The sequence below is a fragment of the Anas acuta genome, chromosome 2 (genome assembly GCF_963932015.1).
Source record: "Anas acuta chromosome 2, bAnaAcu1.1, whole genome shotgun sequence".
Lineage (NCBI taxonomy): Eukaryota > Metazoa > Chordata > Aves > Anseriformes > Anatidae > Anas > Anas acuta.
The window spans coordinates 128582619-128600650 of NC_088980.1; the positions used below are offsets into that span (position 1 = coordinate 128582619).

The 18032-nt window shown below is 41.9% G+C and overlaps 1 protein-coding gene across 8 annotated transcripts in view; it reads right to left on the bottom strand.

Moving 5' to 3' along the window:
* Positions 1-11491: 11491 nt before the first annotated feature.
* The window catches only part of TPD52 (tumor protein D52), a 35418-nt gene continuing 28877 nt past the window's right edge, over positions 11492-18032 (bottom strand). For 6 of the 8 annotated variants that reach the window (XM_068672159.1, XM_068672156.1, XM_068672154.1 and 3 more), the window contains exons 6-8: positions 15412-15453; positions 14017-14065; positions 11492-12914 (exon numbers count right to left, since the gene is read on the bottom strand). In XM_068672159.1, the coding sequence (XP_068528260.1) occupies positions 12798-12914; positions 14017-14065; positions 15412-15453 (208 nt within the window). In that variant the 3' untranslated portion in view covers positions 11492-12797. The remainder of the gene's footprint in view (positions 12915-14016; positions 14066-15411; positions 15454-18032) is intronic. The other 2 variants (XM_068672155.1, XM_068672160.1) reach the window with 1 other exon arrangement.

An 18032-nucleotide genomic window follows, 5' to 3' on the forward strand; every position in this document is an offset into this window, starting at 1 on the left:
CTCTGGCTGTCGCCTTCTTTTTATACATTAAACTATTTGGGCCGAATGCTTACGGTTCATTACTGAGAAGCTCAATGCTTTTTATTCTGGTCCCAGAATATAATCCTCCAGGCTTTTGGCCCCATGCCTTTCACTCATGTCAAAACAAAGACGTGCAGCCCCGTCTCCTCTCGACCAAATAGTTCAAGTACCTTCTATACCTCCAACCCCGAGCACGTTCGCCACATTGTGCCCAGCAGTAGGCGGTGATTTTAGAGCTTTCTAAAGCAAAAGCTCTGCTACTTGCATTAGCAGAAAGAAAAGCTTAGGTAAAACATGTTTTAAGAGTTGAAGCTGCCACTAATACTTACTGTCTCTTTCCTTTAAAATAAGTAAGTGCCCCATGTAGATTTCTTAAGCACTAACTCAGTCTTGCACTTCCAGGCTGATGCCACCGCAGAGCTATCTGCCACCCTGACAGCATCCCCAAGCAGCCTGCAGGGTCCTCCTGGCCTCCTCCCTCCCCAGCCTTTTTGTCTCCTGCTCCGAAGTAGCTCAGCACTTGGCAAAACACCTCTCAAGGTGCAGAAAACACCACCAGTAATCGCCTCAGTATACAACAGTCCCTGAATTATTACGCATCCCACTCCCTCGAGGGAGGCTGGTGCCTACTTTCCCTTTTTTACATGGCACGAGCTATAGCCCTGCGTACCAGGGGTTCACAGGCTTATTATCAGCACCTGTACTATCAGAAAGTAGGAGCAAAATCTTAAAAATACTTATGCTTGTCTTATGCAGTACATGACTCGCTCCTATTTTGCGTCACTGGAAGAAATCACAAATCTGACTCCGCAGAATCTCTCCGGCTTTTTCGTGAACAGCAACGCAAAGTCAGGAATTATCCCCCAGCGTAACATGCATCTTTGCCATCTCCAGTATGCCATTTGAAAAAATAATACCAAGTTAGTTGCTATTTTCTTAATTCCAGCATTAGTTTCAAGTAGTATTGAAGAAGACGTTTTGCATATCGCCAGCTACTCTGCAGTACTCATGCACGGAGAACACATGCCATACCCCTCAGCCTGATGCTCCACCAACACATCTGACTACTGTTTACAGCCTGTTTTGAAACCTGATGTTTAATTCTGCAACATTCAACAAGATAAGTACTAAAATATCAGCTATTATTAACAAAACACGTCATGGATACAGCAGGCATAGATTTACAGGATCACTAAGGCTGGAAAAGACCTCCAGATCATCTGGTCCATCACCCTACTACCAACCTCACCTGCTAAACCATGAAACTACACACACTCAAAAAAAACAGTACGATTATTCTTCATACAGCCCTGCATACAGCAAACTAGGTCACAAGTTTTAGCTAATATGCAAGTAATTAAACACAACTGCCAGCAAAATTCACCTGGTAAAGTTTACGAGCAGTTGAGCGGGACTCAAAGCTCGAAGTCTCACTGAGCATTACCAAAGCCAGCACAAATTCAAGAGGTTGCTCTTTTAAGCTCCACTGTGTGTTTTGCAATTTTTTCCCATCATAACATATCTGGATGTCCTCTCCTGTTCGTGGTCAGAGGTTTTGTCCTGTTTAAAACCATCAAACAAACAGAACAACTGAAGTTCATGCTGTTTGCCAACAGATTCGACTTACAACCCAAACTGAGCAACCATGAAGACGTGGAAGATCTCTTCAGTTTCCTCAAAACAATAGATTTTTCCATTTTATTCTGTGAAGAGATAACAGCGAGCAGCTAGCACATAGCTCTTGATTCTCAAACCCCTTTATTAGCAACAACTGTAGAAAACAAACAAAAGCAAGATTTGTGTTATTTAATAAAGCCACTGAAGGCAAACAGTGCCAAGCAGAAAAGAAGGGCCCATGATTCAAAGCAGAAATAAAAGCAGTGATTCAGGGAAAAATCCAAGATTAATGACTGCGAAGTCACAAAGGACAGCTCTGAAAGCAATCGAGGAGAAAACTGGAAACTTCTTTGCTTGAAAGCAAAAAGATACTAATAAAAAAGCTTCACATGATGCGCTTGTGTTGCAAAGACTGTTTCAATGCCCAATTTACAAAAATACTTGCCCATCAGCTTATGCTATGACAACCTGAGTTCTTCAGGGGAAGTGTTTTAGCTGTAAGGATTTTAATATATTCCAGTGTTCATCATTTAAAATCTGCAGGCAAGCTCAAGACGTATCAGTGTAGCTAAAAAGCTCTATCTGGGATCACAACAGATTAGATGCCAAACATTCTTCATTCCGGCTTAAAAGTCTCCTTTGTTCTTCTGAACATGGAAATACGCTCTGGAGACACGGGGACTTGCAGATAAGGGAACAGCAGCAGTTCAGAAAGCCGAGCAATTCCTGCAGACACCACATCCACCACGCTCCGTCCATGCCTGCGCAATGACTTGAGTTCACCCTCAATGGTAGCAAAACCCCGATTAGTTTTAGAATAAACACACACGGTGTCTGTGTCCATTTTTTAAAGGCAAGTTGGTTGAAGAAAACAGGAGAGAGAAGAAAACACAATCATTTTTCAATATGGAACTACAAAACCGGTATTCAAGAGGAGAACAGTGACTGCTGAAGGCTTTTCCTCCAAAACTTTACAATTCAAAGGAAATACATCTCAGATTTTATGACCAAAAACCAAAAAGGGCAAAGGAAAAAAAGGAAAACAGCTTTTTTTTTTTTTTTTTGCCTAGAACAGGATAAAGGAAATTGACTGCTATGTTTTCATTCTTATCTTTATTAAATCTTTATTAACTTTCAAAAACTCACATATTTAGGGTTTTAATTGTCCAGAGGTATTTCCCATCACAAACTTGAAGCTACAAGCATCCCTAAAGAACCACCAAAGAGCAAACCTTCAGTTGTTCCAACCAAAAGAGGAATATCCATACATTTTCCTCAGTACAGAAAAAAAATGTGGTTTCATTTCATAAAGCAAAACAAACAAACCTCTTCAGCCAAGAAGCCTGGAAGTAAAAAGCTGAAATTAGACATTTAAGCATCCCTTGGTGAGAAGCAGTGACTAAGTGTTTTGGCAAAGAGTCATTTAAATTTTGCTGAAGATAGTAGGATTTTTGGCAACTAATACAGTGTGCAAGTCTAATACTATTTTGTAAGGAACTCTTCATTAAAACCCTAACATTTTTGTTTTTATTATTTTTAATACTGCAGGATCAGGCTTTAAGCAGCACAGCTATAGAAGGCAGGGTATCTCCATATTCACCACTAACCTGACAGTAAAACCTATCTACTTGAAACTGGCTGAGCTGTAAGTCCTGGAAATGAAGTATGCCTTATTTTATTTCTCAATCTAGTCTTAAGTAAACCATAATAATAATGAAAAAAAAAAAAAAAAGCCTCTAGGTAATGCCATTTGGAAGACTACTCTACGTGAATATCCAAGCTGCCTTCATAAGGCACAAAACACTGCAAGAAATACTGGAACAAACTCTGAGGTTGCGTTCTTACGTGCAAGTATTATGGCTGAGACTTTTTTTTTTATATAAAAGTCCAAGAGTCTCTGGCTGAAACTCCAGTGCTCTATGTCAGAGTTAGACTAGATGCTCACAGTGATCTTTTCTAGCCTAAAAAAAATTTGTTTAATCTTCAGTTAAGATTAAACTGAAGATTTCAACAATGCAGGTACCATTTTTCCAATCTCTCATGCAAGCAGCAAGATCTCGTGGTGTATAACCCCAAAGAAGATCTGCAAGAGCTGCAGCTGCTTCACTGACTCCCACCTCGAAGAGTTGTGACAGGCTAATACACAAAAACATGCACAAAGCTAATTTGAAATGCATGCTATGAGGAAATGACTGATTTCCATTGAAGAATACCTTCACTTTGTGCATGTTACAGATTTTATTTGCCAACCTTTTTCATCCCCAAAAGAAAAAAGAATACCAAAAGCACCTAGCATCAATTATACTAAGAGTAGTACAATCATATTTTGTAGCATTATCCAAAAGGGAACAGACACGGTCATAGGAAGTTACAAGTTATTTGCTGTCATACTTGGCAAAGCCCTCTAGGTTTTGCTTTGCAATTCAGTGCACACACAATTTTAAGCCAAATCCCACATACTGAAATTACATTTGGGAAAAAAAAAATGTTTTAAAATTGTATTTTGATTGGCGATTGAGAAAGGACTACCCTTGTATTTTTAAAATAATGAAAGATTCAGCACACACTATTTGAAAGCAGTTGATGTTGGTGTTTAATGTTCAGTCTTTACCTTCTGCTTATCTTTCCATCAAGCTCCGCATTTTGGTACTCACTGCAACGCTGACTGAAGAATATAATCTCATTTTTGCATACAGAATAACTTCTAATTAAAAGCTTTTCAACTGCACAGAGAAGAGGCATTACACTTGTATGTCAAAATATATTTGTATATATATTGTCCTCGTAATAACGAACAATGTAATATTGTGAACTAAGCACATTTTTAAAAGAGATGCAAATAACAATTAACCAAATACATGTAGCACTTAACCAGGAAAATACCACGGTGAAAACTACCCTTCTGTCTCTCATAATTACACTTTTCAAGTAGGATCATGCAGACATCAAAAAAAAAAAAAAGATCACAGGAATATGATTTGTACGCTGTGCATAATATGCAACAGGTTTTCCAGAGCTGGACTTTAAAAATCAAAACTTCTCTGTTGTCTGGTAAGCTCTTTACATTGCTTTCTGAAGCTTTTATCTGTCTGAAGACGGGTATTTCTTAGACTTATCATCTAGATGTAGCATGAGAACAGTTCTTTAAACTCACAAAACACACTAATTATTTCTTTTGTGAAATGACTCATTCCTGATGTCTTACTCTGTGCTGCTAAATCAAATGTAGTAGCTCTGTTCATAAAACAAATGTAAATGTTCCAATTCAAACTACCCTTGCATGTCTTGTAAGAAATGCTGCATGCACTAGCACAGTGAGTAAAAAAACTGGAGCCTTCTGACTCCATTATGGCTACACCTGCCCCTTTCCAAAACTGCCAACGGTATGGTCTGTTTTGCTTAAATCTGGATTTTTTTTAGTATACAGAGATGTACATGACTAAAATTTGTATTTATACTTTTTTTCTGTGACTTTAAGCAACTGCGTTGAGGAGGAACAGCATAAAACAACAGAGCACATTTGGTGAGAGGAAAGCCATCACAGCTCTATTTCACAAGGAATTTAAGCATCTACAGCTGCTTTTAGTCCCTTTTTTGAAATTTCTTGTGAGGCAAAACAACTGCCCATTTATAATACCAGAAAGCAGCAAATACATCGCTAACACACTGTAATGCTACCAAAACCTACAAGGTTTACCCCCCAGATCTTGTAAATGTACATATAAATCTGCTGCACTGGCTGACTCCACAGCAACTGTGTTGTAAGAAGAAGGTTCTCCATTTATCTTCATATTTTCATTAGATACACAATGCAGAAACTGGAAAACAAGACTTCCATAAAGGGTTTCAAATGCAACTTAGAAAATATACTGGTTAGTAGCTGTAAGGATCACGTACTAGGAGTGCTGAGTGAAGAACGTATTTGATAACATAAAATTATATATAATTTGTTTGCAATAAACCTGCCTGTTTTTCTTGGATGTCAATAATATCTGTATACAATTTAAACAAAGTATATCTATATTTTTCTTCAAGGATTATTTATAGCAAAAAGTTATAGAACATTGTGATTGTGTCAATATAAGGTTAAAATATGAAGCCCTCGGAGAACAAACAAATAGGTCAAAAGAGGTGAAGATCATAGCAGAGATGAAAGTTCACTGATGTTCTGCAAAAGGAGAGATGAGTCTCAATGCAGTATCTTCACCAGTAATAGGAAAAAAAGCCAACTCAAATCACTTACAGTTCTCTAAATATTTTTACTGCATTTTGTTATATATGGGAAGGGATGGGAAGAAAACGTAAGAACTAGGAGGTGATTCCTATAAGGCCCTGACCCTGCGTGCCCACAGCTTTTCACATTCCTCCCAGCTCTCCCCCAGCTCACACATACTCCTCCCTCATGCCTGCACCCGCTCCTACATGAGCTAGGATCCACTCTCAAGAGCAAGATTCCTCCCTGCGCACATGCTGAGCGCACCCAAAACATCCAACTCTTCAGTTCACTTCTGAAAAGAACAGAAATTCTCATCTCTGAAGAAGGGAAATGTCTAAGCCAGGGTGAGCCCGCTCCATGGGTCACATCACAAAGAGTCGTAACAGAGCAGCGCACGCAGTGCTAAGAGAAACCTGTGGTGCCTGAGCCCAGCACCTGCAGCTAGGCTGCTTCAGTCATCACTTGGATAGCAGTCTCAAAGCTATCTGAAGAAGTTCCAGAAGACAACTGCAACCCATTCCCTAAGTGCTGTGATCTTCACGCTGAGGAGGGAGCTCAGCACGGTGTTAAGGGCCTTGCCACACAAGTCTGTGCTCCACAAAGGGGCAGCAAGCACCACACCTCTGTGTTCTGCCAAGGACTGGAATGCAAACCAGCCTTTAGAGCAGACAGAGCTGAGAGGATGCTGAGAAGTCTGCGCTGTAGTCCTTGTCCTGCATTCAGTCTCAGGAAGCATTCATGGTGTAGGAACAGGCATAACCCAAGGCTCTCAAATGCACACACAGCCAGCGCAAGCCAGGAGAAACCCACAGGTAAAGCAAACTCGTTCCAGGTCCCATAAACTCCATGTGGGGCAAGTCGTGCTCTCTGCTAGTCAGCAGCGTCGAGTACTTGAACGCTGGCCAGAAGGTAATCTGCCTAAAAGAGTCACCTCTGTATTTTTTGTAAAGTGCTATTACATTTGCAATCAAAACAAAAACGTTTGTAAGTTTTTTGTTAAGACTGAAAGCGCACTCCACCCACAGAGTTTATAGGGGCACTAAGAAACATTATACCGAAGTGAAAAATGCCCAGAGTAACTAATTTTGTTCTCAAATAACTGCTACTTCAGTAAAACCATCTTCTAGACAATATCCTAGGTGAAAAGATAGATTAAGAAAACTATTTCCCACCAGCAATTGCACTATAAATAATTCTGATATTTTTTTTCAAAATGTCCCATGTTAGGCATTATTCCAAACCGAGGTTGAGAAGACACTGCATAAGTAGGGCAGGTATGTGTCCTTTGTAAAGAACATCCACGTACCCTTTATAACAGGGCAGTACATTCATTTAAAACTATTGCTTTTGTGTCTTATTTTTTAGTCTCTTGCCTTAAATATAAATAGCTAAGACAGCTCTTTATATCATCTGTTACAGCACTTGTCTTCTCTTTACGACCATGGATATCTTACTTTTGAAAATAGCAACCAGAAATTTAAATATGTGGATGCCCTCAAATTCCCAAATCTTTTTGGAAAAGAACATCTGACTGGACCAAAAAAAATAAAAATAAAAATACAAACATTTTTGATGGAATAATTCCTAATCTATTTCAGAAATTAGTTATGATTACGTACTGATACCAATGCCCTGAAAAGTCACTGTTTTGTAGATTTCTGATGCTTTTCTTTTGCAGAGCTCAGAAACTGCTACAGAGTTCAATCCATGCTCTACAGATTAAACTAAATACTTTTCTCTCAATGATCCCAGTGTTTAGACATACACGTTAGTATACACTATTGCCTCTAAGGTTGCAAAATGAGGATTGCGATCCCGTAAGTGAAATTTAAATTGAATCACATCCACAACGAGGATACAGTTGGCTCTCTTCAGCATTTCCATATGCATAACGTGTAAGAATTTAAACAGAGAAGGCACGATGCACGTGCTAAACTTTGTGTGTGAGAGCTGTGACACCGAGGAGAAGCAACATGAAATCTGCACGCCTCTGCCAAGGTGAAAATATGGAAATAAAGCCCGAACGCTGCAAGGTGACACTCTCAGCGCCGCCCAGTTCAGACGCAGGCCAGCTTCTGCAGGGAGCCTGTCCCCATAAGGCCAACTTTAAAAAAACAACCATAAAAAAGAGGGAGGTTTGCTCTGACCCTGCGCCTCCCCTGGAGCTGCCTGTGCGCGACGCGGCCCCCCCCTGCCGGCCGCCGCAGGAGAGGCAGGGGCAGGGGGCCCAGACCCTCTCAGCGCCCCTCCGGCCTTCCCAAAAACGGGGCTCCCTACCTGGCTGAGCGGGTAGCACCCAAAGCATCTCCCCCACTTCTGACAGATTTCCTTACGGGGCTCCACGCAGAGGAGGAGAGCTCCAGGCTTGTCTTTTGGTTTGGTGTTCTAGGCTCGGCACTACATCATCACCAAAATGCAGAAGGAAAAAGCAGTGAGAGGTAAGCCCCCCGCTGTAGGCAAGGTTAACCGGCATGCAGGGTTCCCAGAATATTTTGCTTACCGTGCTGCTAACTTTTAACGACTTAAAGCAACATTTAAGCACCTGCTCCATAGATTTCCCTACCTGAAAAATAAAACACGTTACTCTGATACATTACCAGCCAGCAGGGAACAACAGCAGGCAGCTAGGAAGCGAGGTCGGCATCACACATTTGGTGCTGTGCCCTAAAAAGTTAAGAAGCTACCCAGGGAAAATACCATCATGCTTGTTTAGTTACCTAAAACAACTGCAAATCAACATGTCCATTTGCCAAGTTTTCTGCCATCCACATAAAATAAACCTTTGCCTGCAAAACACCACAGCATCCCAAACACCACGGCACCTGTGCAGCTTCAAAACTGAGAAGAAAAAACCCTATATATGAAACCAGTGCAGAAATGCCACTGAATCTGTGTATTTCTTCCTCTATTGAAGCAGAATCACCGAGGACCCAAATTACATCCCTGTGCTGTTACAGCTGCTGTGTCTTGCAAGAGCAGATCCCGTGGATGTACAGCACCCCGGAAAGGGACTGCAGCTGGAGCCACTGCACGCTTTCCTCAGGAGAAGAGCATGTTGCTCCCCTTGAAAGGATTTTCCTAAAGAGACTTCAAATGCTTTGAGTATCTCCCATGAGTATCACAGAACTTTATGCTGCGTTACTATCAGGGTTGCTCATACCTGTGGGAAGTTTATTTATCCAAAAACACGCTTTCTAGCAATCAAAATAGGTTACAGTTAGTGAGACAGAGAGCTAAGAAACCTGGAAAGAGCCAACAAATAACACTGGGTGTTGGACCCCTTGTGTTCCCCTCTTGTTCCAGTATCCCACCTTGCACAGCTCGCTCACTCTCATCAAGCATGCTCCCTCTTCTGCATCCTCTTAAAAGAGAAGAGCCATGAACAGCCAGCGGCTACACTGGGGCTCTCTGAGCGCTTTGCTAACTGGGCTCTGAACAGCACAGAAGCAGGCTTGTGGCAGTCTCACTTCAGCTCCTTGTCATGCTCTTAACATCCCCGTGACATCACACAGCACGGCATTGCCCTTCCTCTTCCTCACTTAGAAACGATGCTGTGAATACTACATAACATTTCAGTTAGTTCAGTATTATACCTACACAAACTTGAAAGACTTTCTGTAAAGATGTTTTAAAAACTTTCTATAAATATATACAAACAGAAAAAAAAAAAAAACTGTGTTCCTAGCTTGTTACTTTAACAGGGAAAAAAAAAAATCTAACCCCTGAAGCAGAGTTTGCTATCTTCTACAGCCAGGTCAGCTGGATCCACTTTTAAAATCTTTTGCAGACTTCTCCCTTGGACAGTACCTGAGCCAGCTCACAGTTTCATCCTAGCACAGCCAGCCTCATTACTAGGGATACTCAATGGAAAGCAGAATGTTACACATAATTTGGGCTATCAGCTCCTGGATCCAGTAACTGGCATTTCTGCATTCCCCGTACTGTGTCAGTCCTGCAATGTTAACAAACAGCATTAGCCTCCACATCCTATTGGGCACACTCTAACATAAACCCAGCCACACAGAACTGGAAAAATTACAAAGCGAAGCGCAATGAGGGTGACCAGCAGTATGGATTATCTTCCACGTAAGGAAAAATCAGAGATATTGGGATTTTTCAGCCTGGAGGAGATATTCTGTGATATGTTAATACACATCTACTGCTTCTTCCTGCGACTAGGTGCCTGTTACTGGCCACTGTCACAGCTGATACTGGGGGAAAATCAGCGTGACAAAATTCACTGTAACGGCCACAGAGGGTGACTTAGCTGCTGCTCACCGTGGGTCTCACCATGCCTGTCTAGAGCACCTCTGCTTCATGGCGGGGTAAGAGGAGAACAGCAGGCGGGTAAGGGCGTGCCAGCTGATTGCCCTCCTGTTGTTGGGACATGGGGTCTGCTCTCCATCCAACTCCTGTGCTGCTGGGCCTTGCCTGGAACATCGCCGTCCCCCTGCCCCCACTGTGACAGCACCAGGGAACGGTGGCTGTCCTCCCTCGTAACTACCTGTTTAACCCCCACATTGCAACTTCTGCTGCTTTCACAGGTGAGTACTTTCATGTAAGCGCTTTCCACTTATTTCTCTCATTCCTTCCCTAATATTTCTGCTGTAAGCCACTAGAGTATCATCCTCAAATGTCTTTGATCCCCCCACTGACGTTTCATTACTTTCCACCTTCTTTCTGTCATCTTATAAAACCCTGCACATGGCTTTGCTGCAGACCTGCACCTCCTATGTTAAACCCACGTGTTTCCTACAGAAACAGGACACGTTTTTATGGGAGTATTTTAACTGTCAACTTTTCTGTAAAATATTCACTACAGAAAGTGAAGGGATGAGAGGTGAGATAGGCAAATGCAAACAGGTATATCAAAGAATCATTACGGTTGGAAAAGCTCTCCAAGATCACCTGGTCCAACCATCCCCTACCACCAATGTCACCACTAACCCATGTCCCCAGGCACCACGTCCAACCTCTCCTTGCACACCCCCAGGGACGGTGACTCCACCGCCTCCCTGTGCAACCCGTCCCAGTGCCTGACTGCTCTTTCTGAGCAGAAACATCTCCTCCTTTCCAACCTGAACCTCGCCCGGCACAACTCGAGGCCATTCCCACCCCCCCACCCCACCACCCCTGAGGCGCCCGGGCTCTACCCGCCCCCCGCCAGCATCCCCGGTCCCGCCCCGCCGCCCAGGGGCGGCCCCTCCCCGCCCTCACCTGCCGCCCTGCCGCCGCCACGGCGCCTCCCGGCCGCCTCCCCGCCTCCTGCCGAGGGGCTCCCTGCCCGGGGGGGTCCTGCCGGGGCCCGTCCTGCCTGAGGCCGCCACCGCCGCCTCCCCGCCCGGCCGCCGTCAGCAGCCAGCGCCGCGCCGCCCGCCATTGCCACCAGCCCGGCGCCGCCATCTTGGGCCGCGTGCAGGGCGGGGCACTGCGCCTGCGCGCGGGGCGCGGTGAGGCGGGGCGGCCGCCATCTTAGGGCGGGGAGCGGCCGCTGAGGGGCGCCCGGCACCGCCCCATGGCGGGCTGAGGGGGCCCGGGTCCCTCAGCAGCACAGAGCTCCGCTGTTTTCACGTGGAAGTAAATTTATTTTCTTATTTTTAAGTGTAATCGTCTATATTAACAATACATTCCTCACACTTTTGTTTTTTAATTTATTTTTTTATTAAGCTTCTCACAAGGAACTGAGCATATATACATGACAGCTGGCATGCTAATAAAGTTGTCAGGAACTTTTTTATTTTTCTTCCACACCCCTCCACAGCAGGGGGAAGTTTCAGGCTTCACGCACCTGTTTCAAACCTGCTTCCAGTTCTAACCGTGGTGATAAAACACATGCCCAAAGCTGTAATCTTGCCCACACCAGGTGCCAGAAACATAGAAAAGACGAGCAATTTGAAGACAACAAACCAATAAAGCAACAGGTAGAGGAACAGACCTTGCCAGAGTGCCGTGCTGCAATGTAACACTCTGCGCAGCAGAGTAAATGGGAGTAGTGGTACATGTTAAGGGGTTCAGGCCCTCAAGATGTACAGAAAAAAAAACAGCTATGTAGTATGTAGTAGATCTTTTCCAGTTAGTCTACAGGGGAATGAACATTAGCATTTGACAGCAGGTCTCTCCCACTGCCTAGTAGAAGAACCACTTTCATGCTCAGGCCTATTCTTACCATCCCTGCTCTGTTAGTGTCTGACACCTCTGCATCTGAATTAAGATTCGCAACTGATCAAAAGTTCAGAACAAAACGTGATATTGATCATGTTATTGTAACTGAACTAAACCAGCATTAATAGGCATCTTGCTTCCAGAGTCCTCCTAGTTAGATAAGCCAAAGACAAATCAGTAAGTTTTAGATGTCATGTGTTACACTACCAGTATCTTTTGTACAAAAACCAAGCTCTTAATACAGTACATTCCAACACATCTGTAACTGTGCTACATGTAACTTGTTCAAAGCCTGTTGAAGTACAAGTCCTTTCTTTAGCTGGGAGTGATCCTCCTAGTCTGGTTCCCATACAGGCAACACTTAACTGAAATAATCACAAGGGAGTAAAGTTTGGCAGCAGAAGTAGATTCAAAATGATCAAGTTGAACAGTAGCTACAGATTCAGAAGCAATTATGTATCCACAGTATATGTACAGTATAATTAACTTCTCAGAAGAGTTTTCATTGCTATATTTTAAAGGTTGCCTTCAAATTAGAGATAAGTCCTTTAAATGTTTGAAAGGCATAAAAATTCCCCTTCCCACACAAAACCCCAAACAATGCATTTTAGTTTCAAAAATAATTTGAACCCACAAACAAGCTTGGTATCAGTTAACCTGGTAAAACAGCTACGTGCTAAATAAAAGCACATCTGGTGGAAAGAGCGCAAAGAATGTTAGAAGTGTGCTTAGGTCTTGCTTGCAGCATCTGGCAGTGGGTAGCAGGACAGAGGCAGGAATCTCAGTGGGTCTCCTCCTGTGACTGTTCTGCAATTGTTTCTGTGGCACTGGCATTGGCAGCAGAGTTCAAAACTTCTCCAAAGTCTCCCCCGGCAGGTTTGTTTCCTCCAACTTTAAACTAGAACATAAAGAGAGCCTCAACATAAAGGTATCTACATAAAACCAGTACCTTTGCACAGAGGCTTAACAACTCTTCTCAGCAGAGCAGCTTCTCCAGGACTGAGCTACCCCCATGACACTCTTTATATTACTTAGAAAATTCTTAAATATCACAGACACCAGCCTCCCTGGGTCTTCAAGACACAAAGAATGAAAAAGAACGAAGCAGACCTAATTCTAGGGAGTCTGAAGGTTGACACACACACACCCTCAGTTAAAAACAGTACAGGTATGCCACCTTTTAAGCCAGTTAGGCTTTTTAAAGATTCAGAGTTAAAACTAGCTGCTGTGTTGTTCAATTAGGAGCCTTGAACGGTTTTCAGTCTCACAAGCAGATCTTGAGTTCTTTCATGGAGCCTTGCAGCTATGCTACTTTCTCCAGGCAGTCTGTTCACCTTTTCACTTCTCTCTACAGAAGTTATTTTGTGGTATGGCGTGGCCATTAGTGACAATGAGCTTGCAGAAATCTAATGATTGTCTAATGCTTGTATGCTTCTCATCAAGCTCAGTGTGCCCCTGAGAACATTGGAGTCTGGATCTAGTTACATGTTTTAGTTATTTTTGAAGTTGGTGTTGTTTTAGGTGTTTTTGCTTGTTTTTGTATTTTTAGGGGGGAGGGGTAGGAAAGAACCTACTAATGGTATTAAGGCTTTTATGAGTAAATTTAGTTTTACAAATATTTTCTGCAGAACCAAAGTACAAAGACCTTACATACTTTAAAAAAGAAGCAACCCAATCTGTACTCCTACATATGATACTAGTCCTTAGGAAGGCACAGAAGTAAAAGCCTAGACTGTTTTTGATATAATACTAGGTGTGTCATACTATCCACTTGTACAGGTTAGATAGCTGTTGATCCACCTAGTTATGAGCATCCTTCTGTTTTATTCTGAAATTATTAGGCAGAGAAACCGTTTACACAGCACTTCTAAAGACATCATCTAACCACTTTCAACAACTTACCAGTAACATAAAAAAATCACACAGGTTACCCAGAGCCCACTTAAGTCTTCTCCATATACACAGCTCCACAGTCACCAGGACTTCTTAGTAATGCTTACCTTTAAGTTCTCAACTTTTTCCTCAAAAGATTTGAAAGTAGGAGAATTTCTAGGGACAAAAAGGAACCACAGAATTAAAAATGTATCTAGTTAGCATATAAATATCAGAAAACAAGCAAGCAATTGCTTTTCCCAATGTCAACATGCATTTTGTTTATTTGGGGCTTCTTCCTTGTTTTTAATTTCAGCTTAAAAGAGTTTACATCTGGATCTCTATTTATAAAATTGAAGAACACTCAAGCTGCAACTTATTCACGTCAATTAGCCATTGCCAGTCTCAGCTATAGGATCCTTCATTAGAAGATGGAAGAGAGCGCTAGCAATTTCCCCACACTCCCCCACCCCTCCACACACAGTGATTTCAAACAGGTTTCTGGCTTAAAGGGTTTGTTCAGAAAGGCTTTGTCATCCCTTTTGGATAGCCTACTGTATTACTGCTGAATAAAGCTTGTCAGATTTTTTTTCGCTTGTTGGAGAAAAACAACTTTAATTTAACAGGCTGCGTTTAGATAACAAAATAGTTCACAGTGACATTTTCTGCTAACGTAAGTTTGAGAGACTCCCCCTTGTTTTTTAAGTGCTGGAGACAGCTGTGATTACAAACAGTGCGTTCTGCATATGCAAAGCGGGACAGCTCACAGTGTTCAGTGCTGAGGGCCGCTGTATTTTTACTACTAGGGTCAAAAGAGTGCCTGTCACTGACACTTGCAAACTTGTGCAGTAGCTTTTACACCTTTTCTGCCTTTATGCAGAATGGAAAATGCTTGCCCTCCATGGACCAAGGCTAAGGATTCATAGCAGACAAAATATAAGTTACATAAAAATGGAAGAAGTTTTTGTTAACAGGTTAAGCTTCCTTCCCGCCCTTTGCTTGGTGTTTGTGTCAGTCATCCACACCTAGCAGAACTCTTTCATTTAGGAAAACACACAGTGACATCTATATTTGAAACCAGATTCCCTCAGGAGATGGAGGGACACAGTGCCCAAAAAAATAATGCAAAGAGAAAAGCAAGCAAGCACTACAAGTCAACAAAAAGACTTTTTAGGAAACCACATTTTCTATTCAGTTCCAAAAGACAGTCCTAAATCAGATGCTGAACTACTGTCTTTTAAACTTGTCAATTACATTTCTAACAGGAAGGCAAAGTGTTACAGTTCTCCAAACATCAGGAAAGTGCACTTCTTCCCATTCCAAATGTCTGATAACCACCACTGATAAGTAGAAACAAACAAACAAAAAAATGTATCCTACATAGTCAATTTCCTTCACCAATATGAAGTCTTGTTCTTTCCTGGGTTTGTTTTTTTTTTTTTTTTTAATCTGTTAAATTCAATTTTACTTGATTCCACACATGACAATACATATACCAAACAGCTGGATTATGCATACGTTACCTCATAATAGGCATGCTAATTGAATGCTGTATGGAGCGTATACTAAGTTGCCAGCATTAAGAAAAGAGAAAGCAAGAAGTTAGTCAAAATGATAGACAGAAGAAATTGGCTTAGACAGCTGATTTCCAGACACCATCTTGGGTAAACAGCCAGTCTTATACAGTCTTAAATAAGAACTGCTTCGTTTTGCTTTTTTTTTTTTTAATTGCTTAGCCATGCACGCATACACATACAACAGAGCAAAAGCTGCAACAATTTTTTCCTTTTTAAAAATATCCAAGTGCCATGCTCATTAGTAAGTACATATTTTTAGCTGAAGTCTGTCTGCTGGTAAGTTTTTTCAAATGAGACATGCTGCATTTACGGTTTTGACAATATCAAGTAGAAAGCAAACAATCCGGAGTTATCAACCAACAGACCTTCCTACTCAAAGAATTAGTCCAAAGGTCAGAGGGCTCCCACTTCAATTCAGTGTAATTTATATTGATAAGTGTATAAATTCTATCTAGAGAGAGCAGTTACATCAACCCATATCCAAGTTCAGGCTTATGGTGGGGGCAGGGAAAAAGTCCTCGTTTCAACACTTCTGAAATTCATGGAGGATTTCTGTAACCTACCAGCGTTGCTACACTGGTACTGATTGGTGAGAACACACCTACTCCTAGAAGATGGCTGGAGGTAGGTTAAGGGGCTCCCAAATAACTTCAAAACCATCAGTTTCATACTCTGGGACATCCTTATTTACTCTTGATACAAATTAGTCTTAGTGTTAAATGTTTTTGTCAGCTACCACAACAGTAAATTAGAAAAAAGTGATGATTTTTCATAATTGTTTGGAATACTGTTTTTTTGATAGGGCTTGATGATGTCTTTCAAGAGAATCCTTTCCATGCTTGCTGGTGTGGGGAGGAATAACAAAAAACCCTCACTTTTGATGCACCTCCAAAGCTCAAATTAGTACCTCAGCACAATAGAATATACGTTCACAAAAGCGGTCATTGCATAGGAAGTTCTCAGAGGTTCGTTGGCCAAACACAATGATAGGAAGAAAAACACACATGTAAGAAAGCTTGCCTTAAGGCTGGAATCCCTTAAAGCAGATGTACGACTCCAGGTTTTGTAGGTACAGTGCACTGGGAATCAGATTCATTAAGGCCAGCTGCTGTCCTGCTACACGTCAGTAATGTGTGGCCATGCTTTGTTCCTTTACCCTAATCCTCTTTCTGCTGTTTTTCATCTTCACTGATGGTTTGGCTTCCACAAAGTTTTTCAGCACACACAGAAGATGACTATCTTCAGAAGCATCTTCATATTCCTTTCTCTGCTGTGGATTTCTAGTAATTCTGGTTTCACTGCTCTGTGCCAAGTTTCAGCACAGAACTAGGCTGGTGCTACATAACTCTTTGTAGAGTCACACTGAGCCACTTCCCCTTAGCCTGCAAGAAGTGCCTCAGCAGCTGAGGAAGTTTAAGGCTAAAAAGGGTGAAAGTTACCTTCTTTTTTTTTCCCCGTGTTTACAATCTGCCAACCTGCTTGCAGAGAAAAGCAACAAGCTATGGTATATTGCAGATCTTCTAACAGGTGCCTAGAGAGCTTTAATCTCAGATCACTTAATAGAAGAACCATTTACATTCTCGAGTTTACTTCTCATGTGATCCACTTGCACATACTCAGAATGTTTTTTAAAGTGTCACTGTAATGTATAGGTTTGGCACAGAATGGTTTGGTTTGCAGGAGCACTGGGTAATCTTAAACATCAAATCATTTGTTCAACGAGTGCGTTCTAAGAAGCAAGATTAAGTCTTGTGAAGCTTTACAAAGATGAGTCAATTTTTCTATTCCCAACTGACAGAATGCCACAAAGCACTCACTCAGCTAGACCTAGAAGCAGGGCAGCTTGAAGATGAGAAGCCCTTTTTTACAACACCCAGAAGTTAAGACACTAGCTTATATGTGAAAGCAAAACCAACACAGTAAGTTCCTCCCTAATCTTCCATATAGTTTGTATTACATTAAAAGGCTTCTGGTCTATTAGAAATTATTTTTTTTTATAATTACTACATTGCCTCACATTTTGAAAATACAGAGCCATGACAGAGTCCCTGTCCAGAAAATATGCTTAAGAGCTCAAAGCACTAATGCCTTTTGTTAATAGTCAGGTTTTCAATTGATATTCTGACAAATGATGACAATTTGAAGTCCATGATCACATCACATTTCCAAAGCAAGCAAATAAGTTATTCTACAACCTCAGAACAGGGGAAAGATGAGGATTTCTGCTCCATGGTATGGACGCAGTGTGAGAGGAGCTAAGCGCAGAGTTATGATAGCTCAGGAAGTTTGGTGAGAGCTGCATCGTGGTACTACTGCTATTTGGCACACAGTACTCATGTTGCCCACATGAGGATGTCTAGCTAATCAAAACATTCGTATAAAGGAGAATAAAGGTATTAAGAAAAACCTCAGAAGGGACAGAATTTGTTTACAGCACAACAAAAAGCAGAAGAAACAGATAAAGAAAGCAACAGCTGCCTGACTTTGCAATACCAGTCCTCCCTGTTTCAATACTTCTCAAGTTCACAGCTCCATTAGCTAGCTGCCTTATTCCTTTTTACAACTGT